Genomic DNA, 27,189 nt, shown 5'->3' on the forward strand with positions numbered 1-27,189 from the left:
CAGTTGTTTTGCAAATAAAAAGGCAAAATTTTCTCCAGATCTATTTTAAGGATAGATATTAAGTGGTTTTGTTTCCTCTGATTGCTAGATTTACTTCTTTTCCATGAACCATCTTTTCTACCTTCTGTAGAATTTTCACAATGTTAAATGTATTAATTTTAGGAGAAAAATTTTAAAATTTGTTATTCAGATGGAAAACCATTAAAATAATAATTGTGGTTCCTCATTAAATGGAGAACCAACATGTCTAGAAAATTATTAAAAGAAAGAGTATATATACATTTCTGGAAAAAATAGGCTTCTCCAAAGACCTGTTCAGGGCTTTGTAATAAATTTAGTGATAAGTTATGTAAAATACTGTGCTGAGATTGGATTTACATTAAATTACATCATTAAATTACATCATTTCATAAGAAATATGAAAATAAAAGATTATACTGGAAAATATTAATAAAAGTCGATTTAAACAAGTGTTGACATTTTTGTTTTTGTGTAAAATGAAATATTCAACAAAATGGACATTTTAGGAGCTGTAGAATTTTGAATGATTTGTGAGCAGCAGAGATTAAATATTAGGACCTCTAATTTTTCTAGGCCATTAGAATGCCAGTTTATCCTAGTTAACTTAAGTGGTACACTGGAAGAATTATGACTTTAATTTCTTACGCCTACTAATACTAGGTTTTCATAATAATTAGTTTCTTAAAACTTGCCAGATTAGTAAATGCTGATCTCTTAGAGTATTCTAGCTGCTGGCCACATGTGCCTGAACGAAACCGCTATATTGACAACTGATCCTTCCCTTCTTCCACTCATTTTTGCTATGTTACATTTATTATTTATTTTACTTATTTATTTTTGCAGCTCCTCTTTGCAGGTACCCTTAAACCTGGATCAGTAAATTCCAGGTATTGATATAGGGTTTTTCAAGAAATAGATTCCTAGGCTGCGCACAGTGGTTCATGCCTGTAATCCTAGCACTCTGGGAGACCGAGATGGGTGGATTTCTCAAGGTCAGGAGTTCAAAACCAGCCTGAGCAAGAGCAAGACCCCGTCTCTACTAAAAATAGAAAGAAATTAATTGGACAACTAAAAACACATAGAAAAAGTTAGCTGGGCATGGTGGCACATGCCTGTAGTCCCAGTTACTTTGGAGGCTGAGGCAGAAGGATTGCTTGAGCCCAGGAGTTTGAGGTTGCTGTGAGCTAGGCTGACACCATGGCACTCTAGCCCGGGCAACACAGTGAGACTCTGTCTCAAAAATAAAAAAAAAAGAAAGAAAAGAAATAGATTCCTAGATAGGTAATAGCCAGACCTCTGTATAAGCTTGTACAGGGCCTGCATTAACTCCTAGAGAAGTCTTAAAAGACAGACATCTATATCTCTTACTTACAAAATTCAGTCTGAATTTCCTCACACTTAGTGGGGAATGCAGGCAGCATTGCTGAAGAATTTCCCTAATAGTTAAATCTGAGAGCTTACTGTGATACGGATCAGATCTCTTTGAAAGTTTGTCATGTTTTAGATCTGTGCAGAATCTCTGCTAAACCTGTAGCTACACAGAATCTTTAATTTGCTCATTTTTAGCTCTGATTAATATAATTTCACATCCAACTATCACATGACTGGAATAAAATAATTTGGTGCTTTTTTTCAGTAATTATTTTGTGTGATGAGACTTGTCGTAAATACTTAGTCGTTTGAGAGATTGTACAAATCATTACTGGAATTAGGAAGGTAATTTAAAGGAGCATTGATACATAGGTTTAGATGTAATTAAGAAGGATAAAATTATAGTGAATGAAAGAGAAGTTTCAAAGATGTAATACTAAGGAATGTTAAATATTATTGAAGAAGTTTAGTTTTACTAGAACAAATCATTAAAGTACAGATTTTACTAGGAATAAATTTACAAATGTTATTCATTTTCTGAAAACAATAGAATTAATGTATTTTTTCAAAGCATTCAGAAAGAAAATTGTTTACATAATATAAAAGCCCATTCTTTTGTCTGGCTATTGCTAGTGGACATGTATAGCATCAGTCAAAAAAGTCATTTTATGTTTGCTTTTGAATACTTCCATTTGTGTCAAATTCTTACATATTTATTAATAATTCCAGAGAAAGAAGGTCCAGAAAAGAAGAAAACCAAAAAGGAAGCTGGAAATAAGAAATCCACGCCAGTTAGCATTCTTTTTGGTTATCCACTCTCTGAGCGAAAGCAGATGGCACTTCTTATGCAGATGACAGCGAGAGACAACAGTCCAGGTGAAACCTACCATCATTAATTTGTATCCTTAGTTTTCCTCAGACAACTCTAGCCTTGTCTTTATTAACAAGTATTTTTAACTAGTTTAAATTTTTATCTTTTCTTGGATTTAATCAGAATTCCTCGTAACATCAGTTTGTAATTTTATGATTTATGATTATTTATGTAATTTATCAGTTTGTGACAATTCATTTATCAGCTATATCCTCCATTAAATTAGAAGCCATACAAGAGCAGGGGTCTTTGTACTTAGTGAATATTCGGTAAGTATTTGTTAAATAAAATAAGTCATTTAGAAAGGGATTAATCAAGTTGATAAATCTATTGGAGAACCATGTGCTTTTTTACCTTGCCTATGATTTTTTTATGCCATTTTCTGTAAGGCTGCTTCCAGGCTGTAGTTTCCTTTTCAGTTCACTAGCACCCTGCTCATATAAACTGGTAATCTTATAACATTGCTACTTTTAGAAGCAAGTGTGTAAATCTATATTTTATTGCTTAAAATCTACTAAATTCTTTTAAAAGGAAAAATGTCTGAAGTGTACTAAGTTTATTTCCTGTTTCATTTCACATTTCCAATTAAAATGTTGTGCTAAATGTTTGTGTGTGTTTATTCGTATACTGTGTGCTCCAAAAATAATTGGAGATGGATTACCAGCAGGACAAAAACAAAGGGAACAGACCAAACAACCTGCTTCATTAAAAGGATCATAAAGGTAGATAAAATCCAGAGAGCTTTGACTGAAGTAGTTATTACTATTCAGCATTGAACAAATACAAATGAAAAATTTTTCATTGTATAGTTTCATTCAGTGATACAATAAATTAAATCCCTTTTGTCTGGAGAAAAGAAAATATCTTTTGACTCTGAATGCAAACATCTTTATTTAAGACTCTGAGTAACATAACGGATCTTCTTGAAATGCATTGAAGAAGATTGTTTTTTCAGTGACCTTTTCCTGTATTGACTCTTTTTTAAAAACTGGGACAACATGGTTAATTCCTTAGAGTTTCTAAGTATCATAATTTTAATTAAAGCATGACTATATCCAATATTTTTCACTACTGAAAACATTTTAGGGCTCCCTGCTTTTTAAAATAGTATATGTTTTTATGGTTACTCTCACCTTTTCCACCTCCAATTTGAGAAAGACTGGCCAAATTAAAGATATTTTACAGTGTTAAACTTTAAATGTTTCTGTAAAATGTTGACTTTAAGTCTGATTAATAGTTGTAAGATTTTTTTAAATTTTTTATTCCATGAACCTTTGTCTTTTATAGAATAAATTAAAGAATTAATAAATAAGAGAAAAATTAAAAGTCCTCCATTATCTTTAGTGGCCTCTGCTAAAGAGGCAACCACTATGAACAATTTTTTGTCTGTACTTCCAGGGATTTATTTAGGCATAAACATACAAATATATATCTTTTGTTGTAGTTTGTTATTATAAATAGGATTATACTATAATACTGTTTTGCAGGGTTTTTTAAGGATAGTTCTTAGTTTTCTTTATTAATATGTATAGGACCAAAGTGTAAAGCTTTTGGAATATCCAACTGTTTGCCATCATATAGATACATGGAGCGCAGGGTTGTTTTATCCATTAGATTCGTTTTTAAGGAATTCAAGCTAATTTTTTAAAATAATTTAACTATAAAGATTATAATAAAATTAATTTATTCACTCAACAAGTATTTATTGGGTACTACTATGTACCAAGAAATCTTCTAAACAGTCAGGATACAGTGGTGAATAAGATAGATAGGCCGGGCGCTGTGGCTCACGCCTGTAATCCTAGCACTCTGGGAGGCCCAGGCCGGTGGATTGCTAGAGGTCAGGAGTTCACTGACACCATGGCACTCACTCTAGCCTGGGGCAACAAAGTGAGACTCTGTCTCAAAAAAAAAAAAAAAAAAAAAAAAAAAGATAAGGTCCTTCCTCTATGGAGTATACATTCTGGACATACTTAGATAGAAAACTGTTACTGAGACAATTTTTAAATCCAAAAGTAAGTCTTAAACTTATTTCTTATTAAGAAAAGGATGACACTACTTTAGAGTTCCAATCATGTCAGGTTGCAAGACTGGTAACTTTTATAGATTTTTTTTTTTCTCTTAGAGCAATTTCTTGTAAATTGTTATAAATTTCCAGAATTAACACTGTATACGTGTGTGTATATATTTCTAACACTATATACTGTGTATATATATATATGTATGTATGTATATATGTCTTGAATTTTTAATTAAGAAACTAGGGTTTTTTAGTAGTTCTGAAATGGGGGAGGAGACTTAGAGCTTTAGTTTAACTTTCTTGTTTTTGGCATAGAAACTACAACAAATATCAAAATGTGGGAATCAAAGCAAAGCACGATTTCTGCAGGCCTTTTCCCAGACTATCCTTATTTCTTGTTGATCTTTGATTTCATTTTCATACTAGAATCGTTGTAACCTTAATTTGCATTTAATATCAGAGCAGAAGAACTCCAATGCTTTGTCAGAGGTGTAAACTCCAGCCTTCAATTTCATTTCATCTAGATCTTAGAATAATAGCATAACATGCCTAGGAAAAACATATATTTTTGCAGTTCATCAAATTATTCATTAAGCAAACACTTGTAGGGTATATACTTGATACTTTGTTATTTTAAACCAATTTTATGAATTGATAGATAAAATATTTTTTAAATTGGCTTGTGATGTTTGATAAGCCTAAGGGGAAGATCTACTCCGTGTATTTCAGTTAAGTTTTAATGTATCATTCAGGTCACATTTTGGGTAGTTAGGGTGAGAAGGTATTCCCTGTGTTCCAGGAAATTAGCATATTACCAATAAAAACCTTTAAGTATACAAAATATTTAGCCTAGAACGTTTTTGTTAACTTTCTTCTTTCTTATAGATTCCACACCAAATCATCCATCACAAACAACACCAGCCCAAAAGAAAACTCCAAGTTCTTCATCTCGACAAAAAGATAAAGTTAATAAAAGAAATGAACGTGGTGAAACTCCTTTACACATGGCAGCTATTCGAGGAGATGTGAAACAAGTTAAAGAATTAATAAGTTTAGGGGCAAATGTGAATGTGAAAGATTTTGCAGGTAAGACTAGTAACTTAAGACTAATATTCAGAAACAGATCCTGGTTACAGTTTAATCCACATTCTTTTATTTTGCTGAAATGAAAGAGTCCTAAAAGTATTATTACAAAACTTTTGGAGTTTGTATATAAAACCCGGATCTCCGCTACGATTCATGTCAATAATTAGTCACATTTTTACATATTAAACTTATATTTTAGTTGACATATTACCTTTTCTTTACCCAATTTAGGTTCTATTCTAGGTGAATTTGGGTTATATTATTTTTCAAAGTAGTTAATTCATTCATAATTCTTTGAAGAACATTTAACTTGAACACAAAGACTGGGAGAGAATGGTATTGTTATTTTTATTTTCATTACTCAAGTAGCATACCAGTACATTCTTCCTGTAAAGAGTTCTAACAGTAAAAGTATGCAGAGAACAATGTAGAAATTCCCTTTAATTTCACATATTACACCACTCTACCCCTAGTTTCTTTCTCTTCCACAGAAATGTTAAGAATTTGGAGGTTATCCTTACATTACATTTTCATCATCATATATATAAAATGAACATTTATTTATATATAGACTTTTAAAAAATTATATTATCCCACTTTATATCAATCTATAGTTCTGCAACCTGCCTTAATGTCTTATAGATATTTCTCATCAGTATATAAAGTAGGCATACTTCATTTTTAACAGCTACACAATATTTTACAGTATAAATTTCTATAAATAGTACTGTAGTGAAAATCCATATAGAAACATCTTTGTATATAATTATGAAAGTAGTTAAATAGAAGTGAAATTACTAAATCAAAGGAGATGCATATTTAAAAATTTTAAAATAATGGCAGATTGCACACCAAAAAATCCTATATCAATTCACTCTACCATTAATAGTGTACAAAAGAGCTGTTTACTTCACATCATCATCAAAACTTGATATTATCAACTTTATTATTAACAACCTGAAAAATGTGAAAAGACAGATCCCATTTTAATTTGGATTTCTATAATCATAGTGATGATAAACATTTTCCTTGTGTTTATAAGAAATTTATGTGCTTTTTATTTAAATTGCCAGATTCATTCCTTTGCTCATTTGGTTTGGTACAGCTTTTAACATATGAGAGTTAATCTAAATTTTATTTCTCTGTCAAAAGATTTTCACTGTCCATGGCTTATTTTCAGCTCCCTTCATAGTGTTATTTATTATACTATGATTTTATATAATATCAATTGATCTTTTCATTTATGGATTTTTGGTTTGATATTTAAGAACGCCTTCTCAGTGTTATAGGAATAACACCATATCCCTATATTTTCTATTTTTCAAATTTGGTTTGGTTTTGTTTCTGCATGAAGCCCTATTATACATCTGGTATTTATGTCTCTATTTGGTGTGAGTGGGGAAAGGTGTGATAAACAAGATCGACTTCAAAGAATGAGATTTAAAATGTGCATCATCTATTCTAGAAGAAAACTTTATCAGAAACCTAAAATATATATTTTCCCTTTGATCTGATAAGTCCACTTCTAAGGATTTATCTTAAATATTTAATTATGGATGTGCATGAAGATTTGTTGTAAGGATGCTTTTTTGCAGCATTGTTTCTAATATATAAAAACTAGCAATAATCTAGATCCCCAGTAATAAGAGCTTGCTGAAATAAATTATGGTATATTCAGTAAGTACAATACTATGTTGTAGAAAAGTGTAACAACAGAGGGAATTATTTTCATGTTAGTAAGTAGAGGAAGCAGGTTAAGTGTTATCCGTCCAAATTTTATAAATATGTGGGGGAGGGCCACTAGGTATTATGCTGGATTCTTCAAATTATTATATCTGAGTGATGGGATTATGGATAATGTTTATTTTCTTCTTTGTGTTTTTTAATGTTTTTCAGTATTTCTTTTGTGAACATGTAACCTTTTTATTACAAAAGTAATTGAAATGATAATTTTTTTAGTTAAAATAAGTATTAAATCCAGTAAATATTCTATCAGCTTAATAAAATAAAGCCCTTAAAACATAAGGAGTTTTGTTTACTGAAAGACCAGTCAAGCTTATTAATATTTTGCCTACTCTTGCCATTCTTTTTCATAGTTTAGATGATTATAAATTGTATCAAGTTTATGTTTATTGAATAAACTTAAGTATATAATACTTTTGTCATATAATTTAGTCCAGCAGAAATACAGTTGACCCTTGAACAACACTGTGCGAGTCCATTAATATGAAGAATGTTTTCGATAAATATAGGAACATTTTTTGGAGATTTGCAACAATTTTTAAAAACTCGAGGCCAAGACGGGATTGTTTGAGCTCAGGATTTCAAGACCAGCCTGAGCAAGAGTGAGACCCCCGTCTCTACTAAAAAAAATAGAAAGAAATTAGCTGGATAACTAAATGTGTATATATCTATATAAAATTAGCCGAGCATGGTGGTTCATGCCTGTAGTCCCAGCTACTTCGGAGGCTGAGGCAATAGGATTGCTTGAGCCCAAAAGTTTTGAGTTTGCAGTGAGCTATGATAATGCCACTGTGCTCTAGCCCAGGCAACAGAGTGAGACCCTGTCTGAAAAACAAAAACGAAAAATCTGCAAAAGCCATCAAGCCCCAAATAATAAATTCCTGCTGAAGAAAACTGTATCTGGATGTTGTGTATGGCTTCATGGGATTTACCACAGAGCCAGTCTAGGAGATCACAAAAAAGATTGTGGATATGGCAAAAGTCGTGGTGGATGAAGAAGGGTTTCAAGATGTGGATCTTGGAGAAATTCAAGAGTTAATAGACACCAAAACAGAGATAATATTAATAGAAGATGACATGATGGAGATGAGTGCTTCTGAACCATCATCAAGCAATGAGGAAGAAGATTTAGAAGAAGCAGTGCTCGAATACAAGTTGATATTAGACTGGCAGAAGGCTTCCAATTACTCATAACTGTTTTGACTTTTTTGTGTGTGTGTGTGACAATGGACCCTTCTATGATACATGCCTTGAAACTAAGGCAAATGGTGGAAGAAGGAGTGGTGCCATATAGAAACAAACATTTTTAGATAAATGAAAAAGCAAAAAAATTAGAAATTACCATGTATTTCTGTAAAGTTACACAAAGTGTGCCTGTCTCTCCTTCTAATTCCTCCACCTCTTCCACCTCTGCTGCTCCTGAGACAGCAAGACCAACCGTTACTCTCCCTCACCCTCCTCAGGTTACTCAGTGTGAAAATGTCAGGGATGAAGACCTTTATGGTGATCCACTTCCACTTAATTAATAGTAAATATATTTTCTGTTTCTTATAATTTTCTTAGTAATATTTTCTGTAGCTTGCTTTATTATAAGAATATTATATGATACATAAAACATACAAGATACATGTTAATCAACTGTTATTGCTCAGGCTTCCAGTCAACAGTAGGCTATTAATAGTTAAGTTTTAGGTAAGTCAAAAGTTTTATGTGGATTTTCAACTATATGGAGGTTGGCGTCCCTAACCCTTGTGTTGTTCAAGAGTCAACTGTAATATTATATTGAATGAAACTTCAGTAACGGTGGTGGTGTTCTTAGGTATTCATTTGCAGTAGCTGCTGCTTTACTCCTTTTTTGTTTTGTGCTATGTGCAATTGAGAATTCATATATCACACATAGGTATGTATGTGAAAAGCATGTATCTTGAATTAGTGCAAGTGTATCATATGTTAAATTAATATTCTAACTTTAGGTTGGACACCACTGCATGAAGCTTGCAATGTTGGATATTATGATGTTGCTAAGATACTTATAGCAGCTGGAGCAGATGTTAACACACAAGGTTTAGATGATGACACTCCACTCCATGATTCTGCTAGTAGTGGGCACAGAGATGTAAGTATGATAGAAAAAAAAATAATACACGTTTTAAAAATATGAATTCAACCCATAGTAATTTTGTTCATTTTTTAGTTACATGATCTTATGTCATAATTTCATTCACTGCTTGATCAACTCATCTATATTTTATTTTCCCTTTTTTCTGCTAACTACTAATTCATAGATTTAGCCTTTTTTCTTTTTGTAAAATAACCTACTTAATTTGACAATTGATTAAACGGTTTGGCAAAATTTCCATTTCAAGGCATTCTACTATCAGACAACTAGAGATACTGTTTAAAGCATATTTTACATACAATACAATTTTACAGTATTTTGCTGCCTATCTTTTAAAAGGCAATTTTATTTTTCTTTAGTTGAGACAAAAATGGAATTTGGAGTGAAGATTGATACAAGTTCAGTTCTGACTTGGCCGGTTTATTAATATGTGGTCTTGAACAAGTTACTTCTCTGAATCTCCATTTCCTCATCTTTATATAATAATACCTATCAAAAGGTGACATTTTGAAGGAAAAACTGCATGTAAACATATATTGAAATCTAAAATGTTACAGAAATGTCGGGTAAAAGATTTAAAAGCTACCTTTATATTGCTGTATTTTAAATACACCAAAATATTTTAGAACTAAAATTTAGAAATTAAAAATGCATGTTTCTTAATAGTTTTATTTTGAGTGAAGAAAAATGTAGCCTGTAAATACCAGTTTTCCTAAACTGGTCCTTGCTTACTGTTGGACTGTCCTTTCAGTTTGGTTGGCAATTTGTACAAACTTATGTGATAGCACATACTATGTTATTTTTTACTGATATTCTTGTCTTGAGTCAGTTTTCCTGCACTAGACTGTGGAAACCATGCATACAATCATTTTGTGTTGTTTTCTGTTACTAACTCTGGAACTGCTTGTCACATATGAAATGCTCAATAAATTTAGCATGAATGTATGTGTAAGTAGACGGATGGATGAATGGCTGACCAAGAATGAATGCCAAAAAATTAATCCAGAAGGCCTGACGATATATAGGGTGCTTTGCCTGTTTTTCTGAATTTATCAGAAATTGACTTATTTTCTGGCTATGTTATATTTTAAATACTGTACTTTTTGCCCTCTTTAAAGCATTATTACTGATAGTTAACCAAAGATGAATAATTTTCCTTTAAATGTGATATATAAAGATTTCCTCATTCCTAGGTACAATTTAAAGAATTATGCCTATGACTAAGACATGATTTCTATGAGTACAAGTTTCTCAGCGTGCACATAACTGCAAAATATTTCCAGAACCTGACCTTTGAGATCATATATTTACAAGGACTCACACTAGTTCCAGTCTCTTTTCCAGAGGGAGACTAGCATGCTGTTTTCAAGGGACCTTTGCTTTTCCTCCTACTAACATGCCTAGGATAGTAGGAGTCACAATTCAAGAGCTGTTGAGAGCTATTTTGTCCTCGTTGTTTTACTTGTTCCTAAGGAGGAGGGAAATGAGAGCTACCAAAAACTCATTTTTATATATCTGTACCGTGTGTTATGAGCCTCTACCAGGATTTCTTTCGCTTAGTAATAGTCATGACAGCTTCAGCTATCTGTAAAGCATTTCTTAAGGTGGGAAAAGCAAAAAGGTAACAGATCTGTCAGCTCTAAATTATGTAGAGTAAGAGGATTAACATAGCTTATTAAAAACCTAATTTTTGACCCACCATTTGCAAACATGTAGTAGTTCATAATACACACATTTTTACTAGCCTTATTCTCAGTTCTATTTTAGGTACCTTTTTGTCTCATCATTTTTACCTAGTTTTAATTTTTTACCTGTTATGTTTTAACCACTTTGGTATGAGCGTCAACTATAGTCGACAGCCACATATGAACACACACAGCCGAGCATCAACTTTAGCTGACAGCCGTGATGCGACTTTTCCAATTTTTCGTTTATCAAAATAAAATTGTGAACATTTAAAAATAACGTAATGAAAACATATATGTATATGTTACCTATTCTGATTTACATTACAAGTAAAGCTGCTTGTAAAATAAAACAAGCTTTCAGTGCTTTAAAGCTTTCCTCATCACACAAGAGCAAAATGGATTCGTCATCAATGCACAGCACAAACTATCGTGCGGACTACAAGTGCCGGCTGTGGGCAAGGTTTCGCGGCCGGTGAACGCCATACCCAAAGTGCTTAAGCAACTTTACCTTGCCTTCAGTCTTGTTAAGAATAATTGTTTGCATATGCAGATGGTCTGTAAAGTGTTATTTGTTTTAGAGTTTGTGTGATATGTTTGTGCCTGACTCATAGGCATGTAATATTACTGACTTGCTGATGGGTGTAGAAAGCTGTCAGCTATATCAAGATCCTTTATTCTGTTTTCTCATTCTAAGGCTCTAGTCTAAGGAAATAAGCCCCAAAAGGAAAAATTCAACTCATAAAGATTTTTACTACAGTATTATTTATAATGACTAAAAATTTTTTTGCTTCAGTTACCTTCTCAAACCCCCCCATAAATGACAGTAAGGGGAAATTTTAAAGGACATAGACCCACAAAGACAAAGAACAGAAGAAACAGAAAACCAATATTTTAAAATTTGGAAATTAAAGAAATGAGCAGCTACAGACCTAGAACAGGATTTTCTATAAAGCGCTAAATAGTAAATATCTTAGGCTTTGCAGGTCACATACTGCCTCCTCTTCCTCCCTTCTCCCTCTTTCTCTTCTCTCTTCCTTCTCTTTTAACAATCCTTTAAAAATATAAAAACTGTTCTTAGTTAGCAGACCAAATTTGGCCCACAGGCCATAATTTGCCCACCTCTGATTTAGAAGAAACAAGAAAATTGAAAACAAAGCCATTACCGCACAAAATTCTAAAAGAGCTAGAGCTCAGGAATTGATGGCACTAGTTACCTCTAGAAGTGCTCATTAAAATTGGACTGGAGGCTGTGTGGTGGCTCATACCTGTAATCCCAGGACTTTGGGAGGCGAAGGCTGGAGGATCTCTTGAGGCCAAAGGTTCAAAACTAGCCTGGGCAACACAGTGAGATCCCATCTCTACAAAAAATTAAAAATAAAAACATAGCCAGGAGTGGTGGCTCATGCCTGTAGTCCCAGTTACTCAGGAGGCTGTGGCAGGAGGATCCCTTGAGCCCAGGAGTTGGGAGGCTTCAGTGAGTTATGATCCTCAGCACTGCACTCCAGCCTGGTAAACAAAGCAAAACCCTGCCTCAAAATAAACCCATACAGGACTAGAAATAGGGGATTGGATCAAAGTATTTTTGGCCCTCATATCCCTTTCCCAAGCCCAGTGATTCCCAGCCCAATAATTGCACCTCTCCCACCTGGTGGATGACTTGAGATATGGAGATAAGTGTTCGGGATGATTGTTCTTCCTCAGCAGACTTGGAAAGCTAGTTGATCTTTTAAAATTATAAGCTTGTATAATTTGATAAAAATTAATAAATAAGGGAATAAAATAATAGTTGAGGATCATGAGTAATTTGTTTTCTTTATATATTCTTGAATTTCAAACTTTCTATAATCTAGAAAAAATTTTCATTCATTGTGAATCTTCATTATTAAATTCTTTGATTTGTTAGAAATTCCTATTTTAAATGCATTTACCTTTAATGGCAAATGAAGTTACTATTCATCTGTTTCATGTTACTCATTTAAACACTCCTTAAAAAGACATGATACATTTTCTAATTACCAGAAAACACAGTTATGTGTTGGGAATATAGAGATGAATAAAGACTTGATCTGGTATGAAGCTTATAGTCTAGAATAAGGGGGGGAAATGCGTTAATAAACTGTAGTATGGGTTTATGTTTGATAGCACACATCAGTCATTGGAAGTAGACAAAGGATCAAAAACGAGATGGTAGGGAGGCAGAATCAATTATGCTTGGCCACCTCTTTGATGAAGAATATGAGTGAAGAAGAGTTGTTGATGACTCCCAGGTTTCTGGCTTTAGTGATTAGGCAGATGTTGATGTCAGTCAAGAGAATGGAAACAGATAAAAGAACAGGGTAAAAGTTTAATGAACTCTATTTGTGTCCTATTAGGCATTTGTGTTACAGTATACATATAATCAGTTGGATGTATCCAATAAGTATAGGAAGATTTGGATTTGGAGCTTGAAAGCTAAGAGAGCAAGCAAGAGAATAAAAATGAATGAATAGATTGCATAATTGTCAATTCAGACAAAGTGTTTACTCCAAGGAGATGATACATACTTGAGCATGAGAAGGTAGATCAGAAACGGTGCTGTAGGGAAACCATCATTGGTTTAGATATGTACAGCTCTTAGAAGAAGAGCCATTTTATAGGATTGATGGTAGCAGAGTTGTAGGTAGAAGAATGAAGTGTCAATAGAAAGTCATGGTTGCGACGGCAAACATCTGTTTAGAATCCTGACTTGTGAAGAAAAGAAAATTTAGCTAGGGGATGGGGATGTTATGTTTAAACAAAATTTCTTATTTTGCCTGTATATCAATTCTTTATTGCCATTTTTTTTAAGGTAAAAGAGACATGCACTAGAAAGATTGGCTTCTAGAAAGGAGCCAATCAAAAAGAGGTTAAAAAATATAGAAAGGAAGAAGATAAAGAAAAATAAAAGCAATGAAATGGTGACTGACTGATCCTAATTATGTGGAGCCTGAAGCTTATATAATCGTATTTGGTGGGGAGTCTGACTGATGCCTATAGTCCCAGCACTTTGGGAGGCAGAGGCAGGAGGATTACTTGAGGCCAGGCGTTCAAGACCAGCCTGAACAACATAGTGAGACCCCCTTCTCTACAAAAATTTATAAAAATCAGCCTGATGTGGTCGTGTGCAGCTGAGCCCAGGAGTTCAAGGTTGCAGTAAGCTATGATGATGCCACTGACCTCCAGCCTGGGCAATAGAGTGGTGTCTCTTGGAGGGAAAAAAAATTAAAAATAAATAATTTTGTGGGTAAGGAATGAGGGCCTCTTTGAGAAAAAATTCAACATCATGAATACAAAATTAGATAGAGACCTGTAAGGGGCCTGTGAAAGTAAAGGGCCTTGAAATTTAAGCTTTGTTAATTCTTAGTTTTTGTTTTTCACTCTTTTTTTTTTTTTTTTTTTTTTTTTTTTTAGATACAGGGTCTTGCTATGTTGCCCAGGCTGGTCTCAAACTCCTGGACTCAAGCATTCCTCTCACCTCAGCCTCACAAAGTACTGGGATTCTAGGCATTAGCAAGTGTACTTGGTACTAAGCTTCATTAGTTCTAAGTAAATTGACATGAGTTAATAATGATAGTTAAAATTCCTGGGAGATGGAAAAGAGTAAGATTAAGATCATTGGTAGTGATATTAGCCTTAAGCAGAAGGGAAATACTTCCTTTGAGATTCCTTCTAGAATATAAATTTCAAGAGGCCAGAGAGCTTGTTGGTTATTGTTAATTGATTTATCAGCAGAACTTGAAACAGTACTCACTAATAGGTACTCAATAAATGTTGATTTTTGTGATGAAACAGGAAGAAAAGCAATGTGATTAAATGCTAAAATAACCCAGTGAAAATTTTAAGAAAGAAGTTTCTTTATAGTTGATAAAGTCATCAGGTTGGGGGTCAGGATGTCAGTGAATAGGGAATTTGAAGAGGATAATCATTTAGAATATTTAGAATAGAGGATTTAGATTTAGAATCTAATCATTTAGAATAGAGGATAATCATTTAGAATAGGAATGGATGCAGAGTAGTTGAGATAACAGAAGAGTGTTAGGGATATTATCAAGAGAATGGTCAAAATGATACAATCTGTGAAGGGACTAAATCTTCCTACTATTTAATGTTACAGATAGTGAAACTCTTACTTCGTCATGGTGGAAATCCATTTCAAGCTAATAAACATGGGGAGCGTCCAGTGGATGTAGCAGAAACAGAGGAGTTGGAGTTGCTACTAAAAAGAGAGGTGCCTTTGTCTGATGATGATGAAAGTTACACAGGTTTGTTTCAGATCATCTACATTCGACTGTTTGACATGGTATTTGATAGAATATTCAAATTGGTTTAAGAATACATAAAATGTTTAAGTACCCTAGAATAATGCTTACCTATTAGCTAAACAACGATGAAGTTAGTAACCTCAGTATTTGCTACACATACCTTGTGTGAATGGAGTCATAATGACAATGCCCTATTTCTATATTTTTCCACATAAATTTCTCAACTATTCCTTTATTACATTCAAACCTACTGCATAATCTTTCCCCAAGCGTAGCTACCACAACTGCCGCTCTGACTTCTTTTCATCCTTTTATTCGTTAGGAAGCTACTAACCAAACCTTTGATACCTTTTCTTGTCATTCATGAGTCATCTTTGCAATTTTACTTCTGTGATTTAGATGGTTGAATTCTGGTCATTGTTGCAGGGTAGGGACAGTTTCTTTACAGTTTTTTAAAAAGAAAGATCCAAAAGAATATTTTAGAAGGTTTTTGGTGTATTTGGATTTAAAGAAACATAAACAATTAAAAATATAACAGAAAAAAAATCTTTCTATGTTAAAGAATCTTTTTATACAGATTGGAGGATTTAACCGTATTTCAGGCAAAAATCAATGAAAAAGAATTTTATCAGTCTTACAAATGGCCTTGCCCTCACAAAATCTTAAAAATTCCTGTAGGCAATTAGGTAATGTTAATTTTATATTACATTACACATGACGGAATGAAAAATAAACCATATTCATTTTAAACTCAACCATTGCTACAAGGCAGTAGAACAACATCTATAGTTTTGAGGCAGAAAGTTCTACCCTTTACTTTTATATAATATAGCAAATTATCTTCTGCATAGAAAGGCAATGGAAAGAACACACCTTCTGATAATAACATCTTTTATTCCCTTGTTGAGAAAAATTTAATTCTAGATACACTTTAACTGATTAAGAGATGCTAAATTATGAACAAATGAATAAAGTCATGGAATAAAAGTTTGGCAGAGATCACTAACTCCAAGAGAGATGTCTAAATAACTGTGGTAAATATTGTCAAATTGACTATAAATAATAAGATCATGTTTTAAGGAAAAATGAAAAAGTAATCTATTTAAAGTATTAATTTAAATATACACATTTGAAATCATATATATTAATTTAGAAATACCAAATTAAACTAACAGCATTTGAAGAGATGACAAAAGTATGATAAACTTATGTTTCAGATTGGGAAGGTTAAATGATAGCCATTTTTCTGTGATAGTTGAAAAAATAACAGTTAAATGCTTTGAAAACAGAAAAGCAAAAATTTACAGTATTAACATTAGATAAAAAATTAAAGCCAGAAAATATTGCTTGGCAAAAAGAGGGTAATTTGTAATAATAAAGGGCATATAATACGAAGCAAAGGTAAAATTTTATTGCCTTATGAAACACCAGATAACATCATCCAAATATATAAAGCAAAAATTGTTAGAAATATAAGGCAAAATTGACAGAAACACGGTACTAACTGAAAACTTTTAACAGTTTTAACATCATATATAACTCCTTATTAAACAGAAAGTCTCAAAATTGTAGACATTGTATGCATAACCATTAGTACTTATGATATGAAGCTGAAATTATGCTATCTTCAGTAAAAGTTCATAGTTATCATCATTAAACTTACTAAGAATGAAAATAAATGAACTTAGGAAGTTAGGAGGAGGAAGAAAGAATAGATCCAAAGATAAAAGCAAGATATTAATAAAGAGCAAAATTTAATGATTTAGAAAACTTTCTAACAAACAAAATTTTTAAACAAAATATTATAGCAGAATGAAACCTTGAATTGCTTGTCTAACATGATTAAATAGACAAATGTCTAGCATATCTGATCAAGGAAAAAGAGTGGAAATTCACAAACATCCTTAGAGAGTAAGAAAATTTATAGAGCCACAAAATGTAAAAGAGTTTTTCAGACTTTAACAGAATACTGTATATAGATCTTACCAAAAAAAAAAAAAAAATTAAAAACATAGGCCCGGTACAGTGGCTCACATCTGTAATCCCCAGCACTTTGGGAGGCTGAGGCAGAAGTATTGCCTGAGGCCAGGACATCTAGACCAGCCTGGGCAACATAGTGACACCCTATCTCTACAAAAAATGCAAAAATTAGTTGAGTGTGGTGGTATGCACCTGTAGTCACAGCTGCCCGGGATGCTGAGGCAGGAGGATGACTTGAGCCCAGAAGTTCAAGGTTGCAGTGAGCTGTGATTTGTGCGACTGCATTACAGCCTGAGTGACAGAGTTAGACCCTAACGACCCTATCTCAAAAAAAAAAACCACCTTAAATGATAACACACACAAACTTGGAGCAAGGTACAAATTGTCATGCTGTTTTAACTTGTCTACAAGTATAAAAGCATAAACAACTTCTTTCTTTTTTTAATAAAGCTAATAAAATTCTGATACTTATCTCTGGGATAGGAGGCCTACAAATAGAAAACCACAGAATAGTTTCCATTTTAACATCATGCCTAACATACAGAAAATACTCAATAAAAACTGCCCTATAAAATTGGTAAAGATGTTTTTTTAAATAGTATTCAGATGTTGGTGAGTTTACAATGAAGCTGGCATCATACACTATTGTTGAGAGTGCTTTCTGGAAAATAGTTTGTTAATAAGTGTGAAAAATTCATAAAGATGTAACCAGAGATGCTGACTATATATATATATATATATATATGTTAACATATCTGTTAACATAGTAGTGCTTATAATAGCAAAAAATTAGAATAACCTAAATGCCAAAAAATGAGCAGTGAAATAATTTTAAAAGTATGTGTATGTTGTGCAACCAGTGTGTTTATAAATTTTTCTAATGATATGGTACCTTCCATATACTGTACATACCAAAATATAAGGTAATCTACATACTATAAGAATTAAAAAATTAGAGAAGTTTTGTGACCTAGTTGAATAAACTATATAGTAATATAGATAAAGTAGATTTCTATTTAAAGTATTAATTTAAATATACACATTTGAAATCACATATGTATTAATTTAGAAATACTGTTTTCTTCTCCATCTTCTCTTATGAAATGGTTTTTAGTTGTTGTGGGGTTTTTTTGTTTTTGAGACAGGGTCTCGCTATGTTGCCTAGGCTGTCCTCGAACTCCTAGACTGGAGCAATCCTCCTGCCTCTGCCTCCCAAGTAGCTGTTACTACAGGTGCATACCAGCACACTGGGCTTGAAATGTTTTTTTAAAAACTGTTCACATATATTTTGACGACATTGTTTTCATCATCATCAGAACCACCTTTTAACCATCTAATGGTTTTTCATCTTAAATTCCATATACACTCTCATATACATAGCACTTTTGAAATCCAAGTATATGATACTGCTATGGGAAAATTAACCCAAATTATAATTACCCATTTACTATTTTGTTTTCTCTATAACATCACGTACACTACTGTGTTTTAAAATCTCCACAACATAGAGCAAAAATACAAAGAGAGTCATGAAAAGAAATACAGACATCTTAGGGAATAGATCAGGAGACCTAACAGAGCTAACATGTGAATAATAGGTATTTATAGGAATTTTAAAGGGAGAAAAACAAAGGATAGACAATAAATATACAAATAATAGAAGGAAACTTTTCTGAGCTAAAAAAAGCCTGAGGCTATCAGGTGTGAAGCTCATTGAGCTCCAGATGGGTTGATGAAAACAGACATGCGTACCTCTAGACATACATTGATCAAATTCCTTAGCTCTGAAAGTAACAAGTTACCTACCAAGAAACACTGCCAGATTGGCATTCTAATTTGTAGCAGTGAAAGACCAGACTGCTGAAAGAAAAGAGCCTCAACATAAGAGTCCTGTACCTGACCAAGGTATTATTCACACTAATATGTATATTTTCTTACATTTTTTAAAAAAAAATAATGGAATAATAAGCCAACAACTTATAAAGTGGTTACCTAATAAGGGAAGAGTTAAAAAGGAAGATATATGAATTACCATCTTTTCAAAAACTAGTCTGGCAACAGCTAACAAATACAAGAGCCCTTATTCATTTTAGAGATATGTACTGAAATATGTGTGGATGAAATGATAGGGTATGAATGGGATGTTTCAAAATGATACAGGGATGGGTAAATGGAGGTGTAAATTGGTCAAAGATTGATGGTTCTTGGAGCTTAGAATGTGTTTATAACTTTTTTGTAAGTGCAAAATTTACCATCACAAACATGTTCTTAACCACTTCAGTACAAGCATCAACTATAGTCAATAGCCACAGATGAACACACACAGCCGAGCATCGACTTTAGCCGACAGCTGTGATATGACTTTTCTAATTTTTCATTTATCAAAATAAAATTGTGAACATTTAAGAGTAACATAATGAAAACATATATGTATATGTTACCTATTCTGATTGACATTACAAGTAAAGTTGCCCATAAAGTAAAACAGGCTTTCAGTGCTTCAAAGCTTTCCTCATCACACAAGAGCAAAATGGATTCGTCGTCAATGCACACAGTACAAACTATTGTGCGGACTATGAGTGCCAGCTGTGGGCAAGGTTTTGTGGCCAGTGAGTGCTATACCGAAGTGGTTAAAAATACTTATTCTCACTTCTGGTGATATCTCATGTTTATTATAGCACTCTTTTTAGAGGCAAAAACACCATATAAGTAAGCATCACTAGGGGATTGGCTGAATAAATCAAAGTATAAGCATACCATGGACTTTTACACAGCCATGAAAAAGGATGTCAGTACTGTTTTTGGAGTTGCAGTTACTAGTAGAGATTTTCATAAGACATTGTTGAATAGAAAAATGAAAATGAATAGTTATATCTCATTTTTATAAAATGAAGTTTTTAAAATCTATATATGTTTGTGTAAAATTTTATGAGCATAGAGCAAAATCTGGAAGGAGGTATACCAGGCTGCTAATGAGACATGTGTTGAGGGGCTAGTGGCAGAGGAGGTAATGATTTAGGTTGAAGGAAAGGAGGTTGAAGTAGAGCTGGACACATCATATGTTAATATTTTTGTTTTGTTTTGAGACAGAGTCTCTCTCTGTTGCCCAGGCTAGAGTGCAGTGGGGCATCATAGTAGCTCACTGCAACCTCCAACTCCTGGGCTCAAGCGATCCTTCTGCCTCAGCCTCCCAAGTAGCTGCAACTACTGGTGTGTGCCACTGTACCCAGCTGATTTTTCTATTTTTAGTAGTATTGTACACATAAATATATAAGACTCTCAACAAAATCTTCTCTTGTGCTGCCTTCCTGTTTATTTAATCCTCTATGCCTTTCCTGTCACAACAAAGCTTCTTAAGGTATGTTGTAGACTGACTCTGCTCCATGGAACCTCTTTTCACTAGGTCACATATGATCTCACTACCCGATCCCTTAGCTGTATTTTAGTTCTTGTTCTTTGAAACTCTGTAAAACTTGATAGTGACCGTGTTCCTCCTCAAAATCTCTTGCCTTCGTTTCTGGGACATAATTCTATTTGGCTTTCTTTCATTTTCCTAGACTGTTCCATCTCAGTTTCCTTCTTGAATCTTGTCGTTGTATCTTCCCCATTTCCTTCCCATACACCCTTGTGTTGGTTTTCCCAAAGATTTTACTTTCTGAACTCTCTTCTTGTGGTACGTATTCTCCCAAATGTCACTCACCGTTTTAACAACCATTTATATGTTGAGGACTTTCAAATATATCTGTCTCAGACCTTTCTCTTAAGCTTCAAACTTATATATTTGACTGGGTTCTGGATATTACCACTTAGATTTCCTCACAGAAATCTCAAAAATTAGCATACCTAAATGGAATTTTTTCCTCCATTTACATTCATCATCTTATTTTTCTTAATTAATGGTAACTTCATCTGTATATTTGTCATGTATTTGGAAGTCATCCTAAACTCTTCCTATTCCATACTCTTCCTTCAGTTCAACTATTCAATAACTATTTTTGAGTACTCATTATGTGTTAGACATTGTTTAAGCAATGGGGATAGAGATGACTAGGAAAACAGATACTAACATAATCATCCACTAATCCCTGCCAAATTCTACTTTCAAAATATTTCTAAGTTCATCTACAGTTAACAAGCTGAAAGTCCTTTGAACATCTTTGTGGTATGTAGAATTGAGATTATAATAGCTGTTCTCCAGAAGTAGAGGGATGGAAAAAAGAGAAAAAGAAAACAAAAAAAGATTATAATAGCTGAAATTACATTGGCTTACATGAGAAAGTAAGAAAATATGATTTCAAAAATAGAAAGCTTTTTAATATGGTATGTTAATTCTATTTATTATGGCTACAAAATCTTTAATTTTGATCTCTTCAGAAAGCTGTAGTGTGAAAAAGTTTTTATTATAAACTTTCTATGTTAATTTGCTATTAGAAGTGTTCCAACAAATTTTCTCACAAAAGAAAGACATTTTGTTTGAATTTGCAAGTTTAATTAGAGCAGAACACATCTGAACCTTTTTGATTTTTCACTGGTCTTGACTGTTTCATGTGTTCATCAGCTATGTATTGATTTTTCAGAATATTTATTTTCCACATGGTGAATGTGCCTGAATTATTGCTTGATCAAAGTCTCTCAAGGAATGATGCAAAAATCATCAGTAAGTATCATGCAAAGATTTTGGAGTTGCTGAAAAAGACTGATGAAAATACCCAAAATTTACTACTTAATTTACATGAGGTCCTTGTTAGACTTAATTTTACCAAACTCCATACAATCTAAATTCTGAACATAATAATATTTAATCAAGAATTAATTTAACTGCCCATAGATGTTTTTATATGTGAAGCTTGATAGCATTGTTGTTGATCTGATACAGCATGTCATCCATGTGACAGATACACTTTAAGTGTTGTAAAGCTAGAAAATAACTAAAACTATGAATTTTTGAACTTAATAAATTTGGAGTAAGTAAAAATGGCTTATTCCATTAAGCATTGTGCTTTATGCCAGTGTTATTCAGAGTAGCCGTTCCATAAACTGTTTGTTACGAGTCCTCCAGATGAGGAGCTTGTGTTAGAATGTAAATCATATTGCTTCCTTTGTCAAAGAGGAAAAAATAGTATGGAAAAATACCAGCTGAAATAAACAGTGTGCTTGGTGATATAATTGATTTCCACTTTTGGTACAAGCTCCTCATTTCATTACTGATCAATCAGTAATGAACAATTTGCAGACCAGCCTCATTTCATGGACCACACTTTGTGTAGCAGTTTTATGTTGTGCATATCAGACATTTATGATATTGTTGCAGGAATACATGTCCTGGTTAATATAGCTTATTCATATATAAATGTGTGGCACTTTTAAATTTGCATAATTCTTTGGCCTTTTCCCCCCTTAATTTCTGCCTTTTTCCCACAATCTAGTTCCACGTTACCTTCCTATACAGAAATTCTATCTAATAATAGTGTTTGCTACAAGTAATTGGTTCTTGCTACCATGCTGAGAACTCAGTCATATTCAGAGAGCCAGATCTTGCTCATAAACCATAATTATGGTAACGGGAAATAGGTAGCTCTGTGTCAGATAGCTACCCCTCGTTACTTCTCTGATGTTCGTTAAATTGCCAAAGCAGAGATTTTGTTAACTTTGCCAGACACTGGTTTCATTTCTTAAATAGAGTGCCCAATGTACAAGGTTTAAAATGTCAGTCATTGTCAAAAGAGCTATTTACCTTATCTTACCTTACTTTGCCAATAATCTGGCTTTATTTATTAAACAGTTGCTGTAAACTTTCTTCACTTAGGTACTTCAACTTAAGTGAGAAAATACTTCATTATAATAAACAGACAAGCTACTTTTAGAGTCTACTATAAAACAGATTAGGAGACTTTTTGAAAATACAGTGATATATTGTTACCCACTGGTGTTTACTTAGTGCATTTCTATGTCGTAAAATACACAAAATGACCCGTACTTGAAGCCTCATTTTCTGAATGTTAAAATAGTAAATTGTACTATTATATTATAAATATATTGTTACAATTTGTGAAACTCATTTCCTCAGTTTTATATTTCAGGAACTATGAAAATATGACTATTGGTATATGCTTATATGGAGTTATAACAATAACTCAAGAGATCCAAAACAGAAACAATTATTTAAGTAACAATATACCAGATTTTTTTTACCCAATGGATTATGTGATGTTAACAGTTTAACCATAGGAAGATACATCACCTTAGGAAGTTTTAAAGCAAACTTTTTAACCTTAGAAGTATAAAGACTACAGGAAGAGGTTACATAGGGTGTTAAATATATATCAACAAATATGGTCATTAGGAATTTAGACTTGATAAAGGATTTTTTATAGACTAAAGTAATTTGCGTATTAGTATACTTAGCATTAAAGCTTTTTCCATTTAACATGTAAAGGTAAAATGTAAATAGTATTTTTTTCTTCTTTTCCAAATACCATGTCTTAATAACTTCCATTATATTTGTTAGATAATAACGGTGTAGGCCTAGTACAGAAAATCACAGTCCATTTATATAACCCAAGAACCTTATTTTATTTTACTAGGACTGTTGGCAACCTCCTTGTTTAAGTCTATTTCTGAAGTTGTTGAGTAGCAGTAAGCACAGTGTTTGGTTTTCAGCACCTTTTTCACATTCCCCTGTATCAGTGCTTAGAAGAAATGAAACAGGTGCTTTAGGTATCTAATATGTGCAGAGGGCTGAGCATACAGCACTATAGGCAATGAAGTGTTCTTTTATTTAATGACCAATTAAAAGAAATTTTATTACAATGTTTTGCATGTTCTACCTTTTCTCCTGCTTTGTAACACATAATATGCATTACACACAGATTTCTGAATTTTAATTTTTTAAACTTTTAAAAATATATCACCAACTTGCCTCTGTCTATATCTTTAGCAAACAAAACACATACAGTTCTTTTTTTGAAAATTAGTAGTTTAAATCAATACAGATTTTTATCATGTGTTTTAGTGTGGATTAATTATATGAGTCTAGTTCCAAAGCCTAAGAATTGCTAATTTCAGGTGGAATGTTTTTTAAAGAAAAATGTCAAATTTTAAGTAGAGGAAAAAAGGAACGAAATTATGAATACATGAATTACTATACACTTAGCAGTGCCTGAAGTCAAAATATCTTTGACTTGCTCATATATATCTTAAAAAAATTAATGGAAAATTGGCCGCAGGTTTCTCTGGATGGCTACAAATTAGTATGTCTTTCAAATTTATGGATCATAAAACAATAGTCTGTTAAATTCCTCTCTTTGAAGTTTACATAAATATAGTAGTCAAATTTCAAGTGTATTTGCCCAAAAAAGGTAAAATTATTTCTTGCAAATACCAAAGCTAGTAGGTTTTTGGTTTAAAATGTTAGCTTGATGATTTTTCTTAAAAACCAAATTTTTACTAGTGCCTCGCAACTTAAAGTGAGTCTGTCACATAATTATAGTAGTGAGATGTTGCTGAATATTTAAAACTGAAACTCTCTATCAAGGGTACATTTGGGCAGAGCACTAAAAAAAGACCTTTGGCTTAAAATAAATAATTATATATGCATACATTTAAATAAGTTCAGCTTTAGCTATATCGTCCTGTCTGCAGAAAAAAATGTTTTATGTAGTCATGGTTAAAAGGACCTCCATGTAATATATATGTTCATGATGGAATAGCTGAGACTGGGTGATTTTCTCAGTTTCCTTTAGTGACGTCAAAATTTTTGTAGTGATATAAGTCCTATTTTCAGAGGGAAAAAAATCTTGCTTATTCTTTATAGAATTCATTTCTTATGTTACTGATAATTTAGTAGAAAGGAATTGTGTGATGACTGAGGGAATATATACAGTGCTGTGGTATCTGATTTTATTTCTTATGTAGATTTTGCTTTTAGATTTAGTATTTTCGGCTGTTAATTATATTCTCTTCCCTCCCCAGCTCACCCCCAAATTCTTAACTGTAATTCTCTTGCCAATATATATTACTATAGAAATAAACAGTGAAAATAAGTTCTCATATAGCATACTTATTTCCAAATACACACATGACTACTTTTCTCCTATAAAGTAGAAGTAAAACATCTTAACTTTACTTTGGAGAATTGAGATTTAGAAATGGAAATTTGGAAAAGACTTTATAAAATTACCTATTTTATTTTCCTGTCTCTAAACTACATTTCTCAATGAATTTGGTGATGTGAAAGCTGTAAAAATTTGTTTTCCAAAATGCAGGTATATTTCTCTATGCTACTTGTTTGGCTGGGTAACATAAATAACAGTTACATTTACATAATTCTTAAATATATTAGTTTTGGTTAGTGAACTGTTGCATGACAAAGGAACCACTCAATAGGTAGGAGACAGGAAAGGTCTGCTGCAGTTGTGAAACATTCCTTCCCATGAGGCCCAGAGAATTTCTTAAACTCCAGAGACAACTTGTTCTGGGAACAGACTCAATCAGAAGACTGAGATTAGAGATAACCACAGATCACTCGCTACAAATAGGCTTCTTACTCAGAGGAGACTCTCCACAAAACCGCTGAAGAAAAGAGGTTTTTCCTTTTATCGATATGAGAAGAAATCAGGAAATTTGAGGAAAATCAGCTGAATGAAAGATAAGAAGGACCAAGATGAACAAACAGAACACTTGATCCTGGAGAATGTAAATAATGTAGGAAGCAGAAGGGTAAGTTCTCAGTATCCTTGGAGCTTACAGAGAGCAGTGGATCTACTAACTGTAACAACAGAAGCTGCTGTGAAAGAGAATAATCAGAGACCAAGAAAGTTCTTGGAATTCAAAATATATATGATTACTAAAGTAAATATTCTGTAAAAGACTAAAGAATAGGCATTGCTGAAAAATCTGAATTGAGATCTAAGAAAAGGGCAATATATGAAAAATATAGGAAAAAGGTTGTTGGAAATACGAGAAAAATGGTTTAAAAATACCCAGGACACTTAAAAGCGAATGTTGAGAAGAAAATATTTTTTTAAATAGAAGAAAATGTCTCTTAACTAAAGAAAGACTTGAGTGTTTTGATTGAATGGGGACTTTATTTTAAACCTAGAATTCCATTCCCAGTCATCATTCAGGCTAAAGAAAAACATCCTTGGACATACTTTCTGTGCCCTTGTGGAAAAATTATTTCGTGACACAAAATACAACTCTAAAAGGCATGAAGACTAACTCAAAAATTTTGTTGAAAAATTCTAGAATGACAGCAGTGAACAGCTGGTATATTTTAGAACAAAATATCAGAACTTTGTGAAGAATGTCAAGAAAAGGATAGCTCATATACATATATGAATTATATTCTAAGAATTCACTGTGTCATGCTATTGATGATAGGAAGGCATTTTATCCTGAGGAACAAGGAAGAAAAGCAAAAACTCCAGGGAAAATAAACCATATGAACATGTCATGGGCTAAATATGAAGCAGGTTAAAATATCGAATGATACTAGACTGCTCGTGGAGTGTAAACGTGCTTTCCGAAATGACAGTATTAGGTCATTTAAAAGGGCCAAGAGGACACGCCTGAGGTTTAGAAATTCTCTTCACTTTATTATATCTAAGTTAGTTAAATTTAAATAAAGTCAAAAGTAATACTTTTAAGTAAGCTACAAAGAAAAAGAATAGGTGGTAGGGTTCTTTTTTGAGTGGCTTTTATCCTATTCTTTACCCATTGCCATTTTCTTGGTTTTCTAACATGAAGTTTTACTTTTATAAAAAAGAACAATAAATACTATTTTTAAATAAATGAAAAAAATCACTAGAATACAGCTTAGGACTTTTTTATGCACCAGCCCATCTGAATAAAAATGGCATATAAACAAATACCATTCCAAATGTAAATAGTTTTTTCTTAGTAGTATTCCTAGTGTTAAAAGAATACTTAATTCTAGTTGAATACATTACACCAAAAAGAGAAAACTTTTGACATAGGAATTTTGTCAACGGAAATCATTTTTTCTACTC

At 32.7% G+C, this 27,189-nt stretch overlaps 1 protein-coding gene across 7 annotated transcripts in view; it reads left to right on the top strand.

The window, feature by feature from the left end:
* ANKRD12 (ankyrin repeat domain 12) overlaps positions 1-27,189 on the top strand; it is a 110,621-nt gene that overhangs the window by 49,830 nt on the left and 33,602 nt on the right. For 6 of the 7 annotated variants that reach the window (XM_012745996.3, XM_012745999.3, XM_012746003.3 and 3 more), the window contains 4 exons: positions 2,122-2,268; positions 5,169-5,369; positions 9,086-9,228; positions 15,052-15,199. In XM_012745996.3, coding sequence (XP_012601450.1) covers positions 2,122-2,268; positions 5,169-5,369; positions 9,086-9,228; positions 15,052-15,199 — 639 coding nt within the window. Of the gene's footprint in view, positions 1-2,121; positions 2,269-5,168; positions 5,370-9,085; positions 9,229-15,051; positions 15,200-21,756; positions 21,837-27,189 lie in introns of those variants that run through there. The other variant, XM_012746004.2, reaches the window with a different exon arrangement.

The sequence above is a fragment of the Microcebus murinus genome, chromosome 17, assembly GCF_040939455.1.
Source record: "Microcebus murinus isolate Inina chromosome 17, M.murinus_Inina_mat1.0, whole genome shotgun sequence".
In the NCBI taxonomy this organism is placed as follows: Eukaryota; Metazoa; Chordata; class Mammalia; order Primates; family Cheirogaleidae; genus Microcebus; species Microcebus murinus.